The sequence below is a fragment of the Musa acuminata genome, chromosome BXJ3-9 (genome assembly GCF_036884655.1).
Source record: "Musa acuminata AAA Group cultivar baxijiao chromosome BXJ3-9, Cavendish_Baxijiao_AAA, whole genome shotgun sequence".
Taxonomy (NCBI): Eukaryota; Viridiplantae; Streptophyta; class Magnoliopsida; order Zingiberales; family Musaceae; genus Musa; species Musa acuminata.
This window is the reverse complement of record NC_088357.1, coordinates 43,829,594-43,846,218: the sequence shown is the minus strand read 5'-3', so window position 1 is coordinate 43,846,218 and position 16,625 is coordinate 43,829,594. Positions and strand designations below refer to the sequence as shown.

Genomic DNA, 16,625 nt, shown 5'->3' with positions numbered 1-16,625 from the left:
AGAAATAAAGGGCTCCAAGAGAAGTATGAAACACAGTCAAATTCACCAGAAATATCACTAAAAAATTAAAATAACAAAACAATTGCATTTTAATGCAACAACAACAAAAACAAGAAGTATTTTTATTTATCAGTGCTTAAATATCAGAGTGTTTAATTTTTTTATTTATAATTTTTACTAAAATAATTTTACATCTCCATTTTATCTCTTACATCATTAATGTTAATTGTCTCACCTCATCTAACTATGATATCTATTGGATTTTTTTAAAACATGTTTATACTATCTTAGAAGATTCTTACAGTTTTCATTCTTTATTTGCAATATATATATATATATATATCTCTATATAATTAGTCGCTTAATCCTTTAATATATAGTTCCCATTATTATTTAGGAAGCAATAATTTGGCGGTTTATTGGCACTCTTCACAATATGGTGATCATTAAATCATTAATGATATTTATTTTCAGAAATTATTTATCTGACGTTTCTGTGGATATTATTATTTATCTCTCAGCAACATCGAATCAGATGACGACAGGTGTCCCGGTCGCGATCACGTTTCACGTCCACGTGCGCCAAAATACTAAATCTCGACCGTCCATTCATTGATGGCGTAATCAAGCGGTCAGACATCATCAACACACCCACCGCGTGGAACACAAGTCGGAATCCACTCCCCACCAACGGCGCCGTCGTCGTCGCGCCCCTTCCGTACCGAAACGTGTCCACTCCGACAGCCGCGAGACGTCACCGGGGTAACCCGAGATCGCCGGTCACCTATTAAACATGGGAACAAGTAAATCCCGCATCCTCCGCCGCTCTCTCCTTCCCCTCCTTTCCCTTCTGATCAAAGCCCGACCACCCATTAGCTCCAAACCTTCGCACTTGGTTCGGGAGAGTTCTTCCGGTCTTCGCCCGTTTAGATCAGTGTACCTTATCGCGGCAGTAAAAAGTTGGAATCTTTGGTGGGTTTCTTTGCATCTTGTTCATGATTGTTGAGGAATTGTCGGTACGAGATGCAGTGATTTGGATGCTTTTGGTGCTTTCTTCTTCCTTTTTTTATGGCAGATCAAGGAAAGTTGGGATCTTGGAGATAAATCCATTGCCTTGACTTGTAGAGACTGGCTGGTGGGGTTATAGGCTGCTTCTCAGTTGTCTCAAGGCTCCATATTGGTAGCTAATCCTCCTCCTGTTGAGTGAGAAGGGCGTGAGGTTTCTGCAGCTTCGAGTCTCTCGAGTGGCTGAGGTTGTTGGAGATGGTATCAGGGGCCGACTTGACGCCTTCTTTGAGCATAATGAATGGCGGATCCACGCCTGACGCCGAGGACCTCGAAGCGCCGGAGGGACCGAGGTCGACGAGAGCCGTGAGGCCGCCCCGATCGGTGATTCGTCATTGCGCAAGCGCTGCGCGGCTGGACATCGCAGCTGAATCAGTGTGCTCTGTTCTGCTAATTACGTCCTTCAACTGTTTTATTTAATTTCTCATTGCATGAATCCTGGATTGTGGAATTTATTGGTGTGATCACTATGTAGGAGTTTAATGTTGGTGGTTTGGGCTTGACGTCTTCCTGTTCGGAGTTCTCGCCGGTGCTCCGGTCTGGAAGCTGCACTGAGATCGGTCTGAAGCAGTGCATGGAGGATGAGCACATCTGTATCGACGACTTGGTAGACCATATCGGAGAAGATGTCAATATCTCATTACCGGGAGCGTTCTATGGGGTACATCTACTATATGTTGTTGTTGGTTGCAATTCAATTTCATTCTTCACTGATCACGTTCTTTAGCTAAGCTACACATACTTAAAAGTCTTGATCATTGTAGAGTCCGGATTGAGGATTTGCCTCACTTGAAGTTTCCTTTCTTTTATCAAGACTTTTTATTTATGAGATTATGATTAAGTGTTGTCCATCAAAAAATAGAATAGTGTTTCTTCATTTTTATGAATCATATTTATAGTTCTATTTATTATGATCTTGAATTCTATCCTTGTTATTTATGGTTCTCTTAATATCTTGCTGCTTAATCTGACTTTTGTGTAGCTGATGTAACTTAATAGAATCAGTCAAACTGTCATGCATCACAGTTCGTGCATGTAATCTAGATACCAAGACAACGCATAAGGAGTGATATCACACTTTGGATCATATCATTCAAGCAATTGATTTAGAAACAATTGTTTGTCGTGAACAGGTTTTCGATGGCCATGGTGGCACAGATGCAGCAACTTTTGTCAGATCAAACATCCTGAAGTTCATAATTGAAGATGGCTACTTTCCCAGCTGCATGGAGGAAGCCATTAAGAGTGCATTCTTGAGAGCTGATTACGCCTTTGCTGACGCTTGTGCTCTTGACATCACCTCAGGCACCACAGTGCTCACGGCCCTTATTTTTGGAAGGTTAGGCTTTTAATTTCAACCGCCAACTGCTCATTTAGCATTTATGGCTTTTGAAGTTTAACAAGTTAGGATAAGATGACTTCTCTGCAAATCTTTACCATTCAATGAAACAGCATGGTCTGTCTTAAGTTACACGTGACTTCCCAACTACTTCAAAGGGTTTCTTGAGCTGCCCCACTTAAGATGCTGGTTGGATTTTTGGTGAGGCCAAATTAGCTGTCATGATAGTTGACCAATGATTTCTTTCTAAATGGTTAATAAATTATTTGAATCTGCCAATTCTTTTTGTTAAATGTGGGTGAGAAACTTGGATAGAGAAAGATATATCACTATGATTACAAGAAAGCAGCCTCAGTCATATTTTTGTTGAATAATTCCAGCATTATTATGAAGCAAAACCAATAACTTTTGTGCGCGAGTGTCAAATGATAAGTCCTACTTTTACCTGTTGACCATATGCAGCTATTATCATGTTTAGCATACTCTCTAGCTAAGTTGTAAGTTCTTGCTGATTTTATGAAGCATGACAAGTCTCATGCTGGTTAAGATTGTTTATTGACACAGGTAAACTGCACTTCAAGCTTAGTTAGGTCATGGATTCCTTCGATAAAGCAACGCATATTGTGATACTTACCAATATATATTTTTGTTGTTTTCCTTTCCTTGAGATCAAATTTTCATTTAAAATACAGGACCATGTACGTTGCTAATGCTGGTGACTGCCGAGCGGTGCTAGGTAGGCGTGGCCGAGCGGTGGAACTGTCCAGAGACCACAAACCCAACTGCAGTATCGAAAAGCTCAGAATCGAGAATTTGGGAGGTGTTGTCTATGATGGGTATCTAAATGGTCAAATATCAGTAGCAAGGGCTCTTGGTGATTGGCACATGAAGGGCCTTAAAGGATCTGCATGCCCCTTGAGTGCAGAGCCAGAGCTGAAGGAGACAGAGCTCACAGAGGAAGATGAGTTCCTAATTATGGGTTGTGATGGTCTATGGGATGTGATGAGCAGCCAGTGCGCTGTCACGACAGCCAGGAAGGAGCTCATGGCTCATAACGACCCCGAAAGATGCTCACAGGAGCTAGTCCGAGAGGCACTCAAGCGAAACTCCTGTGATAATCTTACAGTTATTGTTGTTTGCTTCTCACCTGATCCACCCCCACAAATTTCAATCCAGAAGACTACAGTTCGGAGAACCATATCAGTCGAGGGACTGAACTTTCTCAAAGGAGTACTGGACAATAACGTCTGACAGAGAATAAGAAGCAAAATTGTTCCTTTCCACTTCTCTTTTCCTTCTGAATGTCTCCATCCTGTACATAATTGGGACCTCATGTATTTTGTGGCATTAGGCCTGTTTCCAGAAATAATACATCATAAAGTTCATCTTTTCCCTTCCAATTTTCTATTTAAATACATGCACAAAGTATAGTGCTGCTCCTATTCACTCTGAACTTTGTGATGGCATGTCTTGGTGATGTTCAAGACTCACTCAGCACTCCTGAAAGCCAAAGGGTGCTTTTATCTTGACCTACTTGTCATCTAGTTTCTGTGTTTTATGTGGTCCTATTGTTGGATGACTTTTGTCAAGCTCAGTGTGGGGTACAAAAAGCACTGCACTTAATGAGAATTTCAGAATCTATTGTAGGGTGAGGAAACAAAGGAGGCATCATTGTTTGGTTGTCAGGCTTCTGCCACTGAACACTTTAAAAACTCATGGAATGCATGAAGCAGTGTCCACCATTTCTTTCAATCAAGCACATGATGTTCCTTTTTCCAGCTATAATTTGTTGGCTTGCATGAAAGAGATTATGAAGGTACCAACTTAGAAAGACTTGACTATTGTTAGAGCCAAAAATAACACTAAATCCATCATGAAATGCACCTATGGAACTAAAGGAAAGCTTAGAACTCAAAACACAGCTGTTCTCTTGCCTTCTCACTATGCTCTCAGAAAATATGCAACTTAAGTTTCAATATGCAGTCAGAAGCTCTTCAAAAATCATTGTGCCAGTGCAATTGTGGGATAAGACCCACCTTTCTGATGGAAATAAAGTAATCATTGTGAGGCAAACAGTTGGATGATGCAAGACCCATTATTGTGTGAGCATCAAACAACTGTATACATTTGGAAGCATCATTCTATTTATGGATCATTACTTTGGATCTCAACATTTAGGTATGTTAGTAGGCCATCATCTATTGAGATAGTGCAAGACAAGTGACAAATACTAGAGTCTCAACCACTCCACCAACATGACTGCATTTGCCAAATTCTCAAATAAAACAGGCTTGATCAATCTGATCTGAGACAGTGGTATTTAGGTTGATCAAGTCACCCATAAAATAAATAGTGTCGTCTCTGACAGGCCGGGATACTAATACATTCTTCGAAAAATATGAACAGAGAGCATAAGATGCCAAAATTTCAGATTTAAAACATGTTGAGTAATCAATTGTCTCATCATGCAGGAAATGTGTATTTTTCCTCACAAATATTGTACTGTGAAGTATCCCAAAAGGAAGGTTTTAATTTAATTGATAGGTATAACAGTGTAGTGTGGATCATAGAAAAGCAAGATCAGTAAGCAACTTTACCATTTGTCAAGATATAAACAAAGAATGAAAAAAGTGGATCATAGAAGAGCAAAATGATGTTTGCTTAGGGCTGTAAGCAACTTAACCATTTGTCAAGATGCAAACAAAGAATGAGCAAAGTGGATGAAGTGTCCAAACCCAACAATCATAATTGAGAGTATTAGCCAAATGAATATTTAAAATCTCACCAACTAAGTGAAGAAAAGTGGCAATAGGAACTGGATTTTCTAAGTGACCTCATGAACTCAGCAATCCATTGATATTAACATAATTTATTCTATGTTAATAAAGGTGGACCAGCTGTTAAGAGGTATGCTACCAAGTCAAGATTCCTCTCACACCTTAGGGCTTTGATAATTATCAATCAACACTGGAAGACCACTCTGAACATAACTGATCATATGGTGAACTCCTTTTCAGGCCCAAGAGGAGTAGGTATATGTTTCCAGCTTTCATGGGGCACAAGTATCATATTTAGTATAAGAACATGGAGGATCCATTTAGGATGGGAAGAACTTCTTTGGCCCCAGTAGTCTTTGATTCATAAACCCCCCCCTAGCTCTCTCACTCTCTCAGGATAGAACACCAACCTATAGCTTGAGATTGCCTTCAAAATATTTTAACATCTTTTCTCAGATCATTAAGGGTTGATCAATCTAATTTGGAGCCTAATATCTGTTCAATCAACCCTGACTGAGACATCACCTCCCAAGTGTGGGCAGCCAGGCAGGTAGTTGAGGTGTAGGGTGAGGCACATTTCATCATAGGGATGAAATTTGTAGTACCTTGGAACCTTTGAATCATTATTTTAGTTCTTTTTGTTGATGGAAACAAGTAGTGGTGGACAGATGCAATAGAAACTGATGTCTAAAAAGGATTTTCAATTATGATTCTTCCTTTAGATGCTGCTTTCTTTCCATTCCTTGGCTCCTTTATGAGCCATTTGCTTAGGAGAAAATGTTATAGAAGTGAAGTGAAGGATATCTTTGTCAAAGAAAACAAGTGGGATTGGAGCCATAGTGTTGCACCAAATGGTTGCCACATTTATAGCTAAGCCTGCATTTGCATCTCAATCATTAAGTTGAAGATTATATCATTGAAATCATTCCAAAGAAGAAGAAAAAGAACCCCATAAGACAACACCAAACATGGGTTACATCAATGTCATATAAACAAGTATCTAAGATGAAGTATTGCATACAGTTACAAAATTAATGTTCATTCTCTCAATAGATATTGCTTTAACATTTATAGGACAATTCTCATTTTTGTTCCTAGAACTATATTTTTTTTAAAAAAATGACTTTTTGTCACTAGAAAAATGCTATTTTATTGTGTTTAACCTTAAAAATTTGTTAGAGCAGTTGATGCAAATAATGTTGCCTTATGGATTCTCTATCCTCTTCATTTTAACCAAATTTATTGTTTATAACTCTTGAATTCATTTATATATATAAAAAAGGGGATATATGGAAAATTTACCCCCCCATCATTTTTATTTCTGTATAAGTATTTATCCTATGTAAATCATGTCTTTATGACAAGTTTCATTTTCCTCATGTCCAAATTGCCCCATCCTTCTATGAACTAACTTCCTTCCAATACTTTTTCTCTCTTGTAATAACTTTAATTTAAATTCTTTTTCTCTCTTGTTTTCTTTTACATAATTGAATCAATTTAAATTGGTGAAGGTCAACAGTCTCACCAGTCACACCTGCATTTGCAAACTTGAGCTCCATTAACAGCTGCACATGGACAACATAATGAAGAACTTTATTCTGCTGCAGCCCCAACCTCAAACAAGTCATGCTGATACCATTAATCTCTACAGCAACTTGGCCTCTGTGGATGTGTAGGTGTGGAGTTACTGCTTCAGCCAACCATGTTCTCACCACTTCCATGGTCCCTCCAAACTTGCTGTGTATTAGTTTGCTTTAACCACTAATATATTTACTTTATCCTCAAGCTTGGGAATCAGCTAAAGCTGACTTTGATGCCAATCTTTTGAGAAACATGACTGGCCTTCATCATGATAAATCCTTCTGGTCAACAGCACCATGATCATCTTGTGTTCAGAAAGCTAAAGGCTCTTCCTGCTGTGTATTAGTTTACTTTAACCACTAATATAATACAGTGGAAGAAGTTATCCTCAAGCTTGGGTATCAGCAAAAGTTGACTTTGATGCTAATCTTTTGAGAAACATGACTGGTCTTCATCATCATAAATCCTTCTGGTCAACAGCACCATGATCATCTTGTGTTCAGAAAGCTAAAGACTCTTCTTGCCTTGAGAGAAAGAAACTGCAATATTTTATATATATGAAGGAAAACACATTGTCAATTATCCACCATGTTTAATGTACAGAAACTAACTATTTCCAAAATTATTATATATATATGAAAATAATTAAAAGATAAATAAAGTATACAAAACTGTCGCTCCTATGAGATGCGAGATTCCGAGAAGATCAATATATATAGTCATATTTTTGAAATTTAAGAACAAGTATGAAATCTTTTCGATATGTTTAAAATTAATATTATGACCCTTAAGATCAAAATAAATCGTCTCACTTATCGTCTCTCATATTATGTCTTGATTAATCTCATATTTGATATGAACTATAATAATAATAATAATAATAATAATTATTATTATTATTATTATTATATGAAATTTTATTTAAACTAAAAGAAAAAAAATAAATGTTCCTCTTAATAAGAACAATGATAGCAAGCACATGCTAATCTAAAAAAATTTATATGTTTTTTTTTTCTTTTTTGAACAAATTGGAAAGTGAGAACAAGATTTGGAATCATGACAATTAAAATTAAAATTTGATATCCACTGAATCAGTGGATCTTGCAGTGAGTACATAATTGTGGTAATGTTTCATGCCATACAAAGAATAGCATGCACAAGAAAGCAGAAAGAAAAAGAAGGGCGGACGCCGGTAGAGCTGTGGGTCAGTCGGGATTTGTGACACTCCATGTGCTCCATTGAATTCTCAGTACAACCTACAGCCAATCAAATCCAATATTTTTGTGGGTCCCGTAGATGTCCCTTTCCGGGTACGAAACGTGACGTCGCGTTGTGTTTTCTTTTACCTATAAAGTAGAAGTAAGCCCCCAAAATTGACCCGCTGCATATCCGTCGCCTCCTCCTCTGCTGTTTACGGGAAAAGCCTTTTCCGAGATTGGATCGCCACAGAGATCTCTCTGCGTCCTCGCCTCGGATAGAATAGAACGGTCTCGGACCTCGTCATTTAGGGTTTGCGCCTCTCATTCAGTCCCTGTTTTGTGTTCTTGGTTTGGTTTCCCTGTTCCTGCCTTTGGTTCCGTCAAAAAAGAAGCTTCTTTTCCTGTTTCTGTTTGTGTTGGAATCTAAAGATCGTAACTTGATGGTGTTTCTACCTGGAAAGGGCGAATTTTGATTGCATTTTCTTGAGTTTTGGTTTTTTTGTGATGATATCGTTGCTTCCAAGAAGTCAATTAGAGAGGAAATTCGGGTAATTTATGTAGAAGAGAGAGGGTTTGAGCGTTTTCTTGGATGGCTACCATCAGCACTTTGAATAGATCCAACAGCAACAGCAGGACTTCCCTTATCTGCAATGACTCCAGAAAAGCTACCAACGAAGGTGGCGAGACGTCTCATCGCAAGGATGTGGAGGGGTTGAGCATTTCGAAGAGTCTAATGCGGGGCGTGAGCGACAAGTTTAAGAAGACAAGGAATGTTCTTGGAGCTCATAGTGGTGGTGAGAGCTCGAGGACTAATTCCTATGCATGCATGGGGCTTTATTTGAGGGGTGGTGGGTGCCGGGTGGGGACTTGCGAAGATCTCGATTCAAATATTAAGAGGCGGTTGAGCGCCATGGACGATTGCATGCCACAGAGAATGGCTAATGGAGTAGAAGAAAGTGGGGTGGTGTGTTTCTCTTATGGTGTTTCTGAGAAATTTTGGAGAAGAAATTCCAGAAAGGAGAAGGGTTCTGTGCGATGCCCATCGACTTCGCCTTCTGCTACCCCAGCTTTGCTTCCTGATGATGTGTTGGAAATGATTTTTGCTCGGCTTCCATTATCATCGATCGCGATGGCTCGTTGTGTCTGCAAGAAGTGGAGGTACCTGACTGGCACACACCATTTCATACAGATGAGAACCGAAGGTTCTTTCGGTACTCCATGGCTGTTCCTGTTTGGCATCATGAGGGGTGGGTGTCATGCTGGTGACATTTATGCTTTGGATGTCTCTCGCGATTGTTGGCATCGGATTAGCAATGCTGTTCTAAAGGGCAGGTTCCTGTTTTCTGTTGCAAGTATTAAGAGTGATATCTACGTCGTCGGTGGTTGCTCTAGCTCGTCTTTGTCAATGGAAAAGAGCTCCATCAAGACACACAAAGGGGTCCTGGTTTTTAACCCTTTAAGTGGTTCATGGCGCAAAGCTGCACCTATGAGTTCGTCAAGGTCAGGACCTATTCTGGGTGTCTTTGAAGTCGGAGCCAGCTGCAGTTTATTTAAAGCTAGAACTAAGTCTCATGATCGGCCTCTGTTAAAGTCTCGAATTGGTGGAGTGTCAGATGTATATGAGGATCCTCACCGTCTCTCTGTCAGGCTACGACTTAGAGATGCATTCAATGAGGAGGATGATTCATCAGAACATAAAAGAAGATCATCCAACTTTGTTAGAGAAAAGGCAGGCGAGCAGTTCAAGTTTGCATTGATTGCGGTGGGTGGTCGTGGGCCTTGGGATGAACCTCTTGAGTCTGGGGAGATCTACAATCCTGTGACTGATAAATGGACTGAGATTGCAAGTTTGCCAGGGGAATTTGGAGTGGTTTGCTCAGGTGCCGTATGTGGCCAAATGTTTTATGTCTACTCAGAGACAGATAAACTTGCTGGCTATGATCTGACAAGAGGCTTCTGGATGACAATACAGGTCACCCGACCACCTCCCCGTCTTCGCGAGTACTACCCGAAGCTCATTGCTTGTAGCAGCCGGTTGTTCTTGTCATGTGTGTCATGGTGTGAAAGAGATGGCCAAGTGAACAGGAGGGAGAAAGCTGTAAGGAAGCTTTGGGAGCTGGATTTCACTTTGCTGACATGGAATGAGGTCTCACGGCACCCAGATGCCCCCATGGATCGGAACGCCCTGTTTATTGCAGATGAGAGCATGATTTACAGTGTCGAAATGTTTAGAATATTTGGACAGGTACTGGATTTCCTAACTGCTTGTCACCTTTCTGAAACTGGACTGGAGTGGAGTCGTATCACCAAGAAGCATGCCACACATGAAGTAGATGCTTCCTCGTGTTTAGTAAAATCGATGCTAGTGTTGCACCTGTGAATTTGTCTTAGGCAATCCTTTTAGTTCTTTGGTTTGTTTACAAGCAAGGTACCAGCGTGCATGTACTTTGCCCATGAAAACTAACTCGGAAGTGAAAACGGAGTATTGATGAAGCAATATACATCAGTCAACTATTCACTGTCATCTGTATGTTTAGATTGCCTTGAAGAAAAGAAGGTATAATTTCTCTCAGTAGTCATCTGTTTTTTAATTCCTTCCACACATGTTCATTGTTTATTGAATTGCTGGGGCAAAATTTGTTTGAGATTGTAACAATTTCTTCATTGGGTTGTGAAAGTTGTATTTGGATTTGTGGATTTCTTCAAATTCAATCAAGTTGTTGAAGTATACTAGTTCAATCATTTTCTTTTGTGTTTGGCAACAGTGATGCATCGCTCTGGTTGGTTTCAGTTCTACAGAAAAGGAACATATATCCAGAACTGATCTTTTGGAATTTGCCATTATCTTTACCATATATGTCCTAAGAATTTATGTTCTAAAAGAGCTTATTACAATATTAGAATGCATGACAAAGCCGATAACTTGACGTCTGTATTAGTTGTCTCTCCGATTTTTTGGAATTAGATGTTTGTGATCCTGTGATAACCAATGGGCAACCTTTGCTGTTTTGTGATGTATTGTAGATAGAGTTGATGTATAGTGCTAAGATGGTAAGCTTCACAAGCTGATATGTTTCCAGTGTCATCATGCATAATATAATTAACTTTATAATGGCTACTTACTATATGGGGTGACTTTGTAGGAGATCTTTCAACAAGCTCATGATTGATTTGTTTCATCTTATATTTGGCCACAAGTAATGCTTGGATTACACAAATTGTGTGCAGGGAATCATTGATGTGTTGGCATTGATATAAGAGTGACATGGTGTCCATATAGTCTACAAGGAGTTTTGATGTTTCACCTCTCATATGGATGACCTATGCATAAATCTCATCTGTTCCTTATTTTCTGATGAGAAGTGCAACAATTGACCCTAAATCTCTTAATTTTGCACATGAGACTCTCAATTGCTGTCATGATGTGATAATTCATCAAATTCTGTCAAACAACACATTTTAATAATTTATCATATTAAACACAATAGAGTATTTTCATGAATTTATATTTTCTTTGTAAAATAAAATATGAATCAGTTTATAAAATAAATATTGACATTATATCTATATATATAGAGACTAAAAATAAAAACTTAAATTGTATTTTATGTCGCTAAATTGTTGTTTCTGGCATCAATTACAACCCAATCCAAGTTAAGCTTGAGACCTATCACTTATCATTAAGTAATCTGGAATATATTATTTTTTCCTTTGAACTATCTTTTAACCTATATATTTTAAATATCAATTCCTTTTTCTTTTAACTATCTTTTAACCTACATGTTCTGATAACTATTAATTTATTTCAAAAGATTAAAGAACTAATAGAAATGGGAGTGTGGACCAATTAAATCCATTCCATGCATCTGCCTCACTTGGCATTACCCTCTCAAACATATCATTTGGCTTGTAATGGAATTGAAGACCTGGAGAGCATCTTTCTCCATGGTGGCAGAAGACATGGCTGAGCTATATTATCTGCACTGTTCTTCATATATATACATATATTTAAGGATCATCTACACTTATCAAAGGCATGTGCTTATAATTTCCATGTCAATAAGGACAAATTCAGATTCCCTTCTCCTCTGATTCATTTTTTGATCTATAATTTGTCCCTCCAAAAATTTTAAAAAAAGGTCAGTGGAAAAAGTAATGCAAAACCTATATATACATATATACATACATACATACATACATACATACATACATATATATATATATATATATATATATCACACACACACACACACACACACACACACACACACATATATATATATATATATATATATATATATATATATATATATATATATCCCTCTCTCTCTCTCTCTCTCTCTCTCTCAAGCACCAAAGTTGTGAGTCAAACATGTGAATTCCATTTCTAAGAAGACAATTCTCTCTCTAGCTGGCTTAACCAATGCTTACTGAGCAATGACTGATGCATGTGAGATATGCAAAATATCTGTAAGCCAATCAAATTTATTTTATTAATAAATAAAATAAATTGTTTCTGTATAATATGCTTTCACTGTGTAAAAACTTGTATCGAGTTCATATAATTAAAATATAAATATATGATGATGAATATCTTGACTAAACCAATTTTTAATACCTATGAATGACAATAATGAATTATTTTCTTTAAGATGATAGAAAAAGAAAGAGATAACTATCCGACTTGTTTGGAAGGAGGAAATCTAAATGCCTAGCAGGAGTTCTAGGGTTAGCGATGTCGGGGGTGCAGGCTGACGTGGCCAATCCGGTCAAATCTGTCGGTGGACGGCGACCGGTGGTCAACGCATGGTTATCGCATTTCAAAGCAGTGGTTGGAATTGTGGGTGATGACATACGTATGTACGACACGTCAAAACATTCTTTTCACCTAATGTGGATTATATTATGCTTACTTGCGTCCTCTCTCTCTCTCTCTCTCTCTCTCTCTCTCTCTCTCTCTCGCGTCTTAGAATCCAAGGATGGGTGGTGCATGCTGCCATGGAAGTCTCATTTTGGGGACTGAGACATGTGTAAACCATGCATCAAGTTAAGCTTCCATTAACTCCGTGAAAGAAGAAGACTTGTTTGTTCTGAGTGGCAAATGCAAGTTATTGGAACCTGAAAGATGAAGTTATCTGGATCCTATCCTACCGACCAAGATTTAACAGTGACACAGTACAGAGAGTATCAAAGACAGCTTCCTGAGTCCCTAAATCTCTATTGCAGATTCCCACCGACAAAAGATGGAGTAGAGGATCCAGACTTCATCTCTGAATCCAGTTCGTCGATGTCCATGCCGGAATGCTGTTCTCTTCGTGCTATCCCTCTCCCCATGTTCCTCATCATGCTGCCAACCCCAAGGAAGTCTCTGGTTAACCTATCGGATGCTCCCCGGCCAGTGGCTGATGGGTATCCCTGCAACTTGCTCTCGTTTCCACCACCGAATGAACCAGTACTGTTTCCAGTAGCGAGGGAACTCATAAGGCCTTGGAATTGGGTCTCGTCCTCTTCCTGACTTGCTGAGCTCTCTCTAACACCGTCGAATGACCTGCCGAGTCCTCTGAGTAAGGAGCTTGCAGTGCCACGACTGGACGTGGCGCCCATTTGCGCAGCCTTCTGGAGAAGTGCAGTCGCCGACATGTGCGGTGGTATTGATTCCTTGCTCATGGAGTGGTTGTACACGGAAGACATGTTTGGGTCGAGATGATTGCTCATGAGATTTCCTGCAAACAGTGTGGTTGGCTCATTGCTTCCGCTAGCATTGCCAAGTTGAGCAGGGATCAGGAGATGAGCGTTTGGGTTCATCCCAGCACTGCTGCTACCGGCCATGGCGTTCCTGTTGCTGCTGTGGGAGAAGATGCCAAGGTCGAAGATATCAAAAGCAACGGCGGCAGATGAGGAGCTGGCATGAACCTGCAGATCTTGGAGTTGCAGTAGGCCATGAGTGCTTTCATTGAAGTCTTGGTGGCCGGAGCCGCCACCAAGGTAGAACGAGCTGGCAGACGGAGGTGGACGAAATGACGGCATAGTGAGGTGATCGAATTGGGTTGCACCGCCACCGAGCCGGATTTGATCTTGCAAGGACGAGAGTTGCGAATTCACCTGAGGAAGATCTAAATTGATCCCATTGTCGCCGTATAAATGGCTGCCGATGGCCATGGCCGCCGGAATCCTCGCACTCTCTTGTGCTAACGCATCACAGAAGGCTCTGTGGGTGACGAAACTATCACGCCTGCATTAATTACAATGAGTTCATTTACCTCAGAGGAATTAATCTTCAGACAAATGCTTCGTAATGATGCTAATAAAACAAGCTTAATTAACATGAAATTAGTATTAGTCGCCAAATTAGCACTCTATAAACCATAGTTTACTAAGACAAGATTGGAATCCAAAATTTTGCTATAGATCGTCAAAGTCTTTACCAATTAGATTAGCCGACACCCTCGAAATATTATGATCAATTTCGAAAAATAATAAAAACAAAATTTATGATAGATTATCAGAATCTTTGTAGACTCACATCTCCAAACGACTTGTCAGTTTTTGTTGTCTTGTATACCTCCGACGAACAAGACAACAACCATGGCATTCACCACGTGAAGGGAAGAGATAAATGGGGTTGGCGTTGGTTTCAAGGAGAAGGATGAGTGCCTTTTGTCTGAAATCTATAAGCCAATTCACGTGGGAGCAGTTCTCCTGACTGCGTTCCCGGACCTTCTTCTTCCTTGGTGCACTGGGTATCCTAAGCCCAACTGTAACTCAAGAAACCCTATCATGCGCAGCTCTGCTGTGCGGGGGAGTGAAGTGCCACAACCATCACCGTGAATTGAATGCTAATGCGCCGATCATGGATTCGATTTTATGGGTTGGTGGGTTGATGGGCGGATACAGTACCTGGAAAAGAGGGTTCCGCAGTCGCAGCGGTACTCGCGAGTGCCGCAGGTCTTGGAGTGAGCCTTCCAGTCCGACTGCACGGCGTAGCGCTTGGAGCACTTGTCGCACTTCCACTTCTTCTCGCCGTGCTTGCGGCAGTAGTGCTTCTTGATGCCGGTGAGGTCGCCGAGGGCGCGCGAGGGGTCGTGGTGGACGCACGAGGGTTCCGGGCAGGTGTACACGCGGCGGCGGACGACGTCCTTGGGGTTCTTCTGCTTCAGCTTCCATGGCAGGTTGTGGCCACGCCGGTGCAGCTGCAGGTTCTGCTCGCGTTGGAACCCTTTGTTGCACACCTCGCAGATGAATCTGTTGGTTGCAAGAAGTGATTTTGGCGACAAATTGATCACCTCCGCGTCAGGATCTGATTTTGATCAGAACTCAGAGATTATGATCAGATGGTTGATGAAATTGGGTGAAGACAAGAAGAAAGAACGGTGTGAGAGCGAACTAGGGTTCGGAAAAGATCAAAGTCCGTAGAAGGTTGGGTACTTGCTTGGATTTCCGGGGAGGGTCCTCTTCTTCTTCTGAGGAGATGCAGGTCGAGTAGCAGCTGCCGATGAACTCGACGATTGCTGTTTCTGTTGCGGATGCTGCGTGTTGGACTGATCTTCCTCTCTGAATCCAAGGAACGGTACCGACGAAGAAGCGGCTGCCATTTCCTAAAGCAAAGCAGAACAACAGCACCGCCTTCTTGGTCTTCTTCTTATCCTCAGCAAAAGCTGTTCTTTGTGGTGGCTGTAAGGATCCTGATGTGAGTCCAAATCAGAACCATAAACGAGTCATCACTACCCAATATGCGACCATGATCTCCCCTTTGTTCTTTCTCTCTCTCTCTCTCTATCTCTCTATATCTGTATCTATTTTGCTGTGCCCAAATTATCTTCAAGCTACCCCTTCTCTAGATCTAAAAGACAATAAAAGAACCAAAGAGATGAAGAGAGAAAGACCCCAAATCTTAGTACATGAGGTGTGAATCTACACTTCCATGATACAACCCTAAAGGAAAACCTCCAAACTCTACCCTCTACTACAGAACAAAGAAAGCTGGCAATCCAAACAGTTGCACTCAAATCCAAATATAAAGAGAAAGAGAGAGAGAGAGAGAGAGAGAGAGAGAGAGAGAGAGAGAGAGGAAACAAAAACGAAGAAGAGGAGCAGACAACAGAATTAAAGCCAACCTCTTCCCTTGTGTTTGAGCTTCTGCTACTTCTTAGAGGTGGAAGAGACCAAGGGGTTGGTGTGTGATTTCTTTGGGTTGCTTGTCATACTTTTCGCTTTCTCCCTTCTGCCTCTATGATTCCTCATCAATTACCTAGAGAGAGAGAGAGAGAGAGAGAGAGAGAGAGAGAGAGAGAGAGAGGTGCTATTGATGAGGTCTCACGTAGGCAAGAGATAACAAGGCTGCAGCCCTTCGGCAACACCAACCTTTTTCTCCTGTTTAGTGACTATATTCCTCTTGACATGAAGACAAAAGACAGCCTCTCATTCCAAACTTCTGAAGCCATGGTGGTAAAAGAACACAAGAACCAGTAATTAACACTCTCCCTATCTTACCACAAGTCAAAATGAGGCTTGAATGCCATGAACATTGGTCAACATATAGATGTCACATGACCATATCCTCCCTATGTTATTATTTCTCAGACAGTGCTGATTGATGGATATTCACTTTTTATAGAACTAAAACATTGATTACATGATAGAATATCAAACTCACTTGTCAAAGCT

General features: G+C 40.4%; 3 protein-coding genes across 5 annotated transcripts; 2 read left to right on the top strand and 1 right to left on the bottom strand.

Moving 5' to 3' along the window:
* Positions 1-679: 679 nt before the first annotated feature.
* LOC103998804 (probable protein phosphatase 2C 27) lies at positions 680-3,804 on the top strand. The gene is made up of 5 exons (XM_009420388.3): positions 680-972; positions 1,076-1,440; positions 1,541-1,726; positions 2,199-2,404; positions 3,097-3,804. The coding sequence occupies exons 2-5, from the start codon at positions 1,264-1,266 to the stop codon at positions 3,653-3,655; spliced, it is 1,128 nt and encodes a 375-aa protein (XP_009418663.2). The 5' UTR covers positions 680-972; positions 1,076-1,263; the 3' UTR covers positions 3,656-3,804.
* Positions 3,805-8,102: 4,298 nt separating this feature from the next.
* LOC135648899 (F-box/kelch-repeat protein At5g42350-like) lies at positions 8,103-10,686 on the top strand. Its single transcript, XM_065166910.1, has 2 exons — positions 8,103-8,271; positions 8,523-10,686. The coding sequence occupies exon 2, from the start codon at positions 8,551-8,553 to the stop codon at positions 10,339-10,341; it is 1,791 nt and encodes a 596-aa protein (XP_065022982.1). The 5' UTR covers positions 8,103-8,271; positions 8,523-8,550; the 3' UTR covers positions 10,342-10,686.
* A 2,302-nt stretch (positions 10,687-12,988) lies between these two features.
* LOC103998802 (protein indeterminate-domain 5, chloroplastic-like) lies at positions 12,989-16,263 on the bottom strand. 3 transcript variants are annotated; one of them, XM_065165818.1, is made up of 4 exons: positions 16,076-16,263; positions 15,391-15,643; positions 14,859-15,258; positions 12,989-14,193 (listed from the first exon to the last, which is right to left on the bottom strand). In XM_065165818.1, the coding sequence occupies exons 2-4, from the start codon at positions 15,551-15,553 to the stop codon at positions 13,179-13,181; spliced, it is 1,578 nt and encodes a 525-aa protein (XP_065021890.1). In that variant the 5' UTR covers positions 15,554-15,643; positions 16,076-16,263; the 3' UTR covers positions 12,989-13,178. The 3 variants fall into 3 exon arrangements, with proteins under 3 accessions (XP_065021890.1, XP_065021891.1, XP_065021889.1); XM_065165819.1 differs by having other exon boundaries at positions 15,391-15,632; XM_065165817.1 differs by lacking the exon at positions 16,076-16,263 and having other exon boundaries at positions 15,391-16,069.
* Positions 16,264-16,625: the final 362 nt, after the last annotated feature.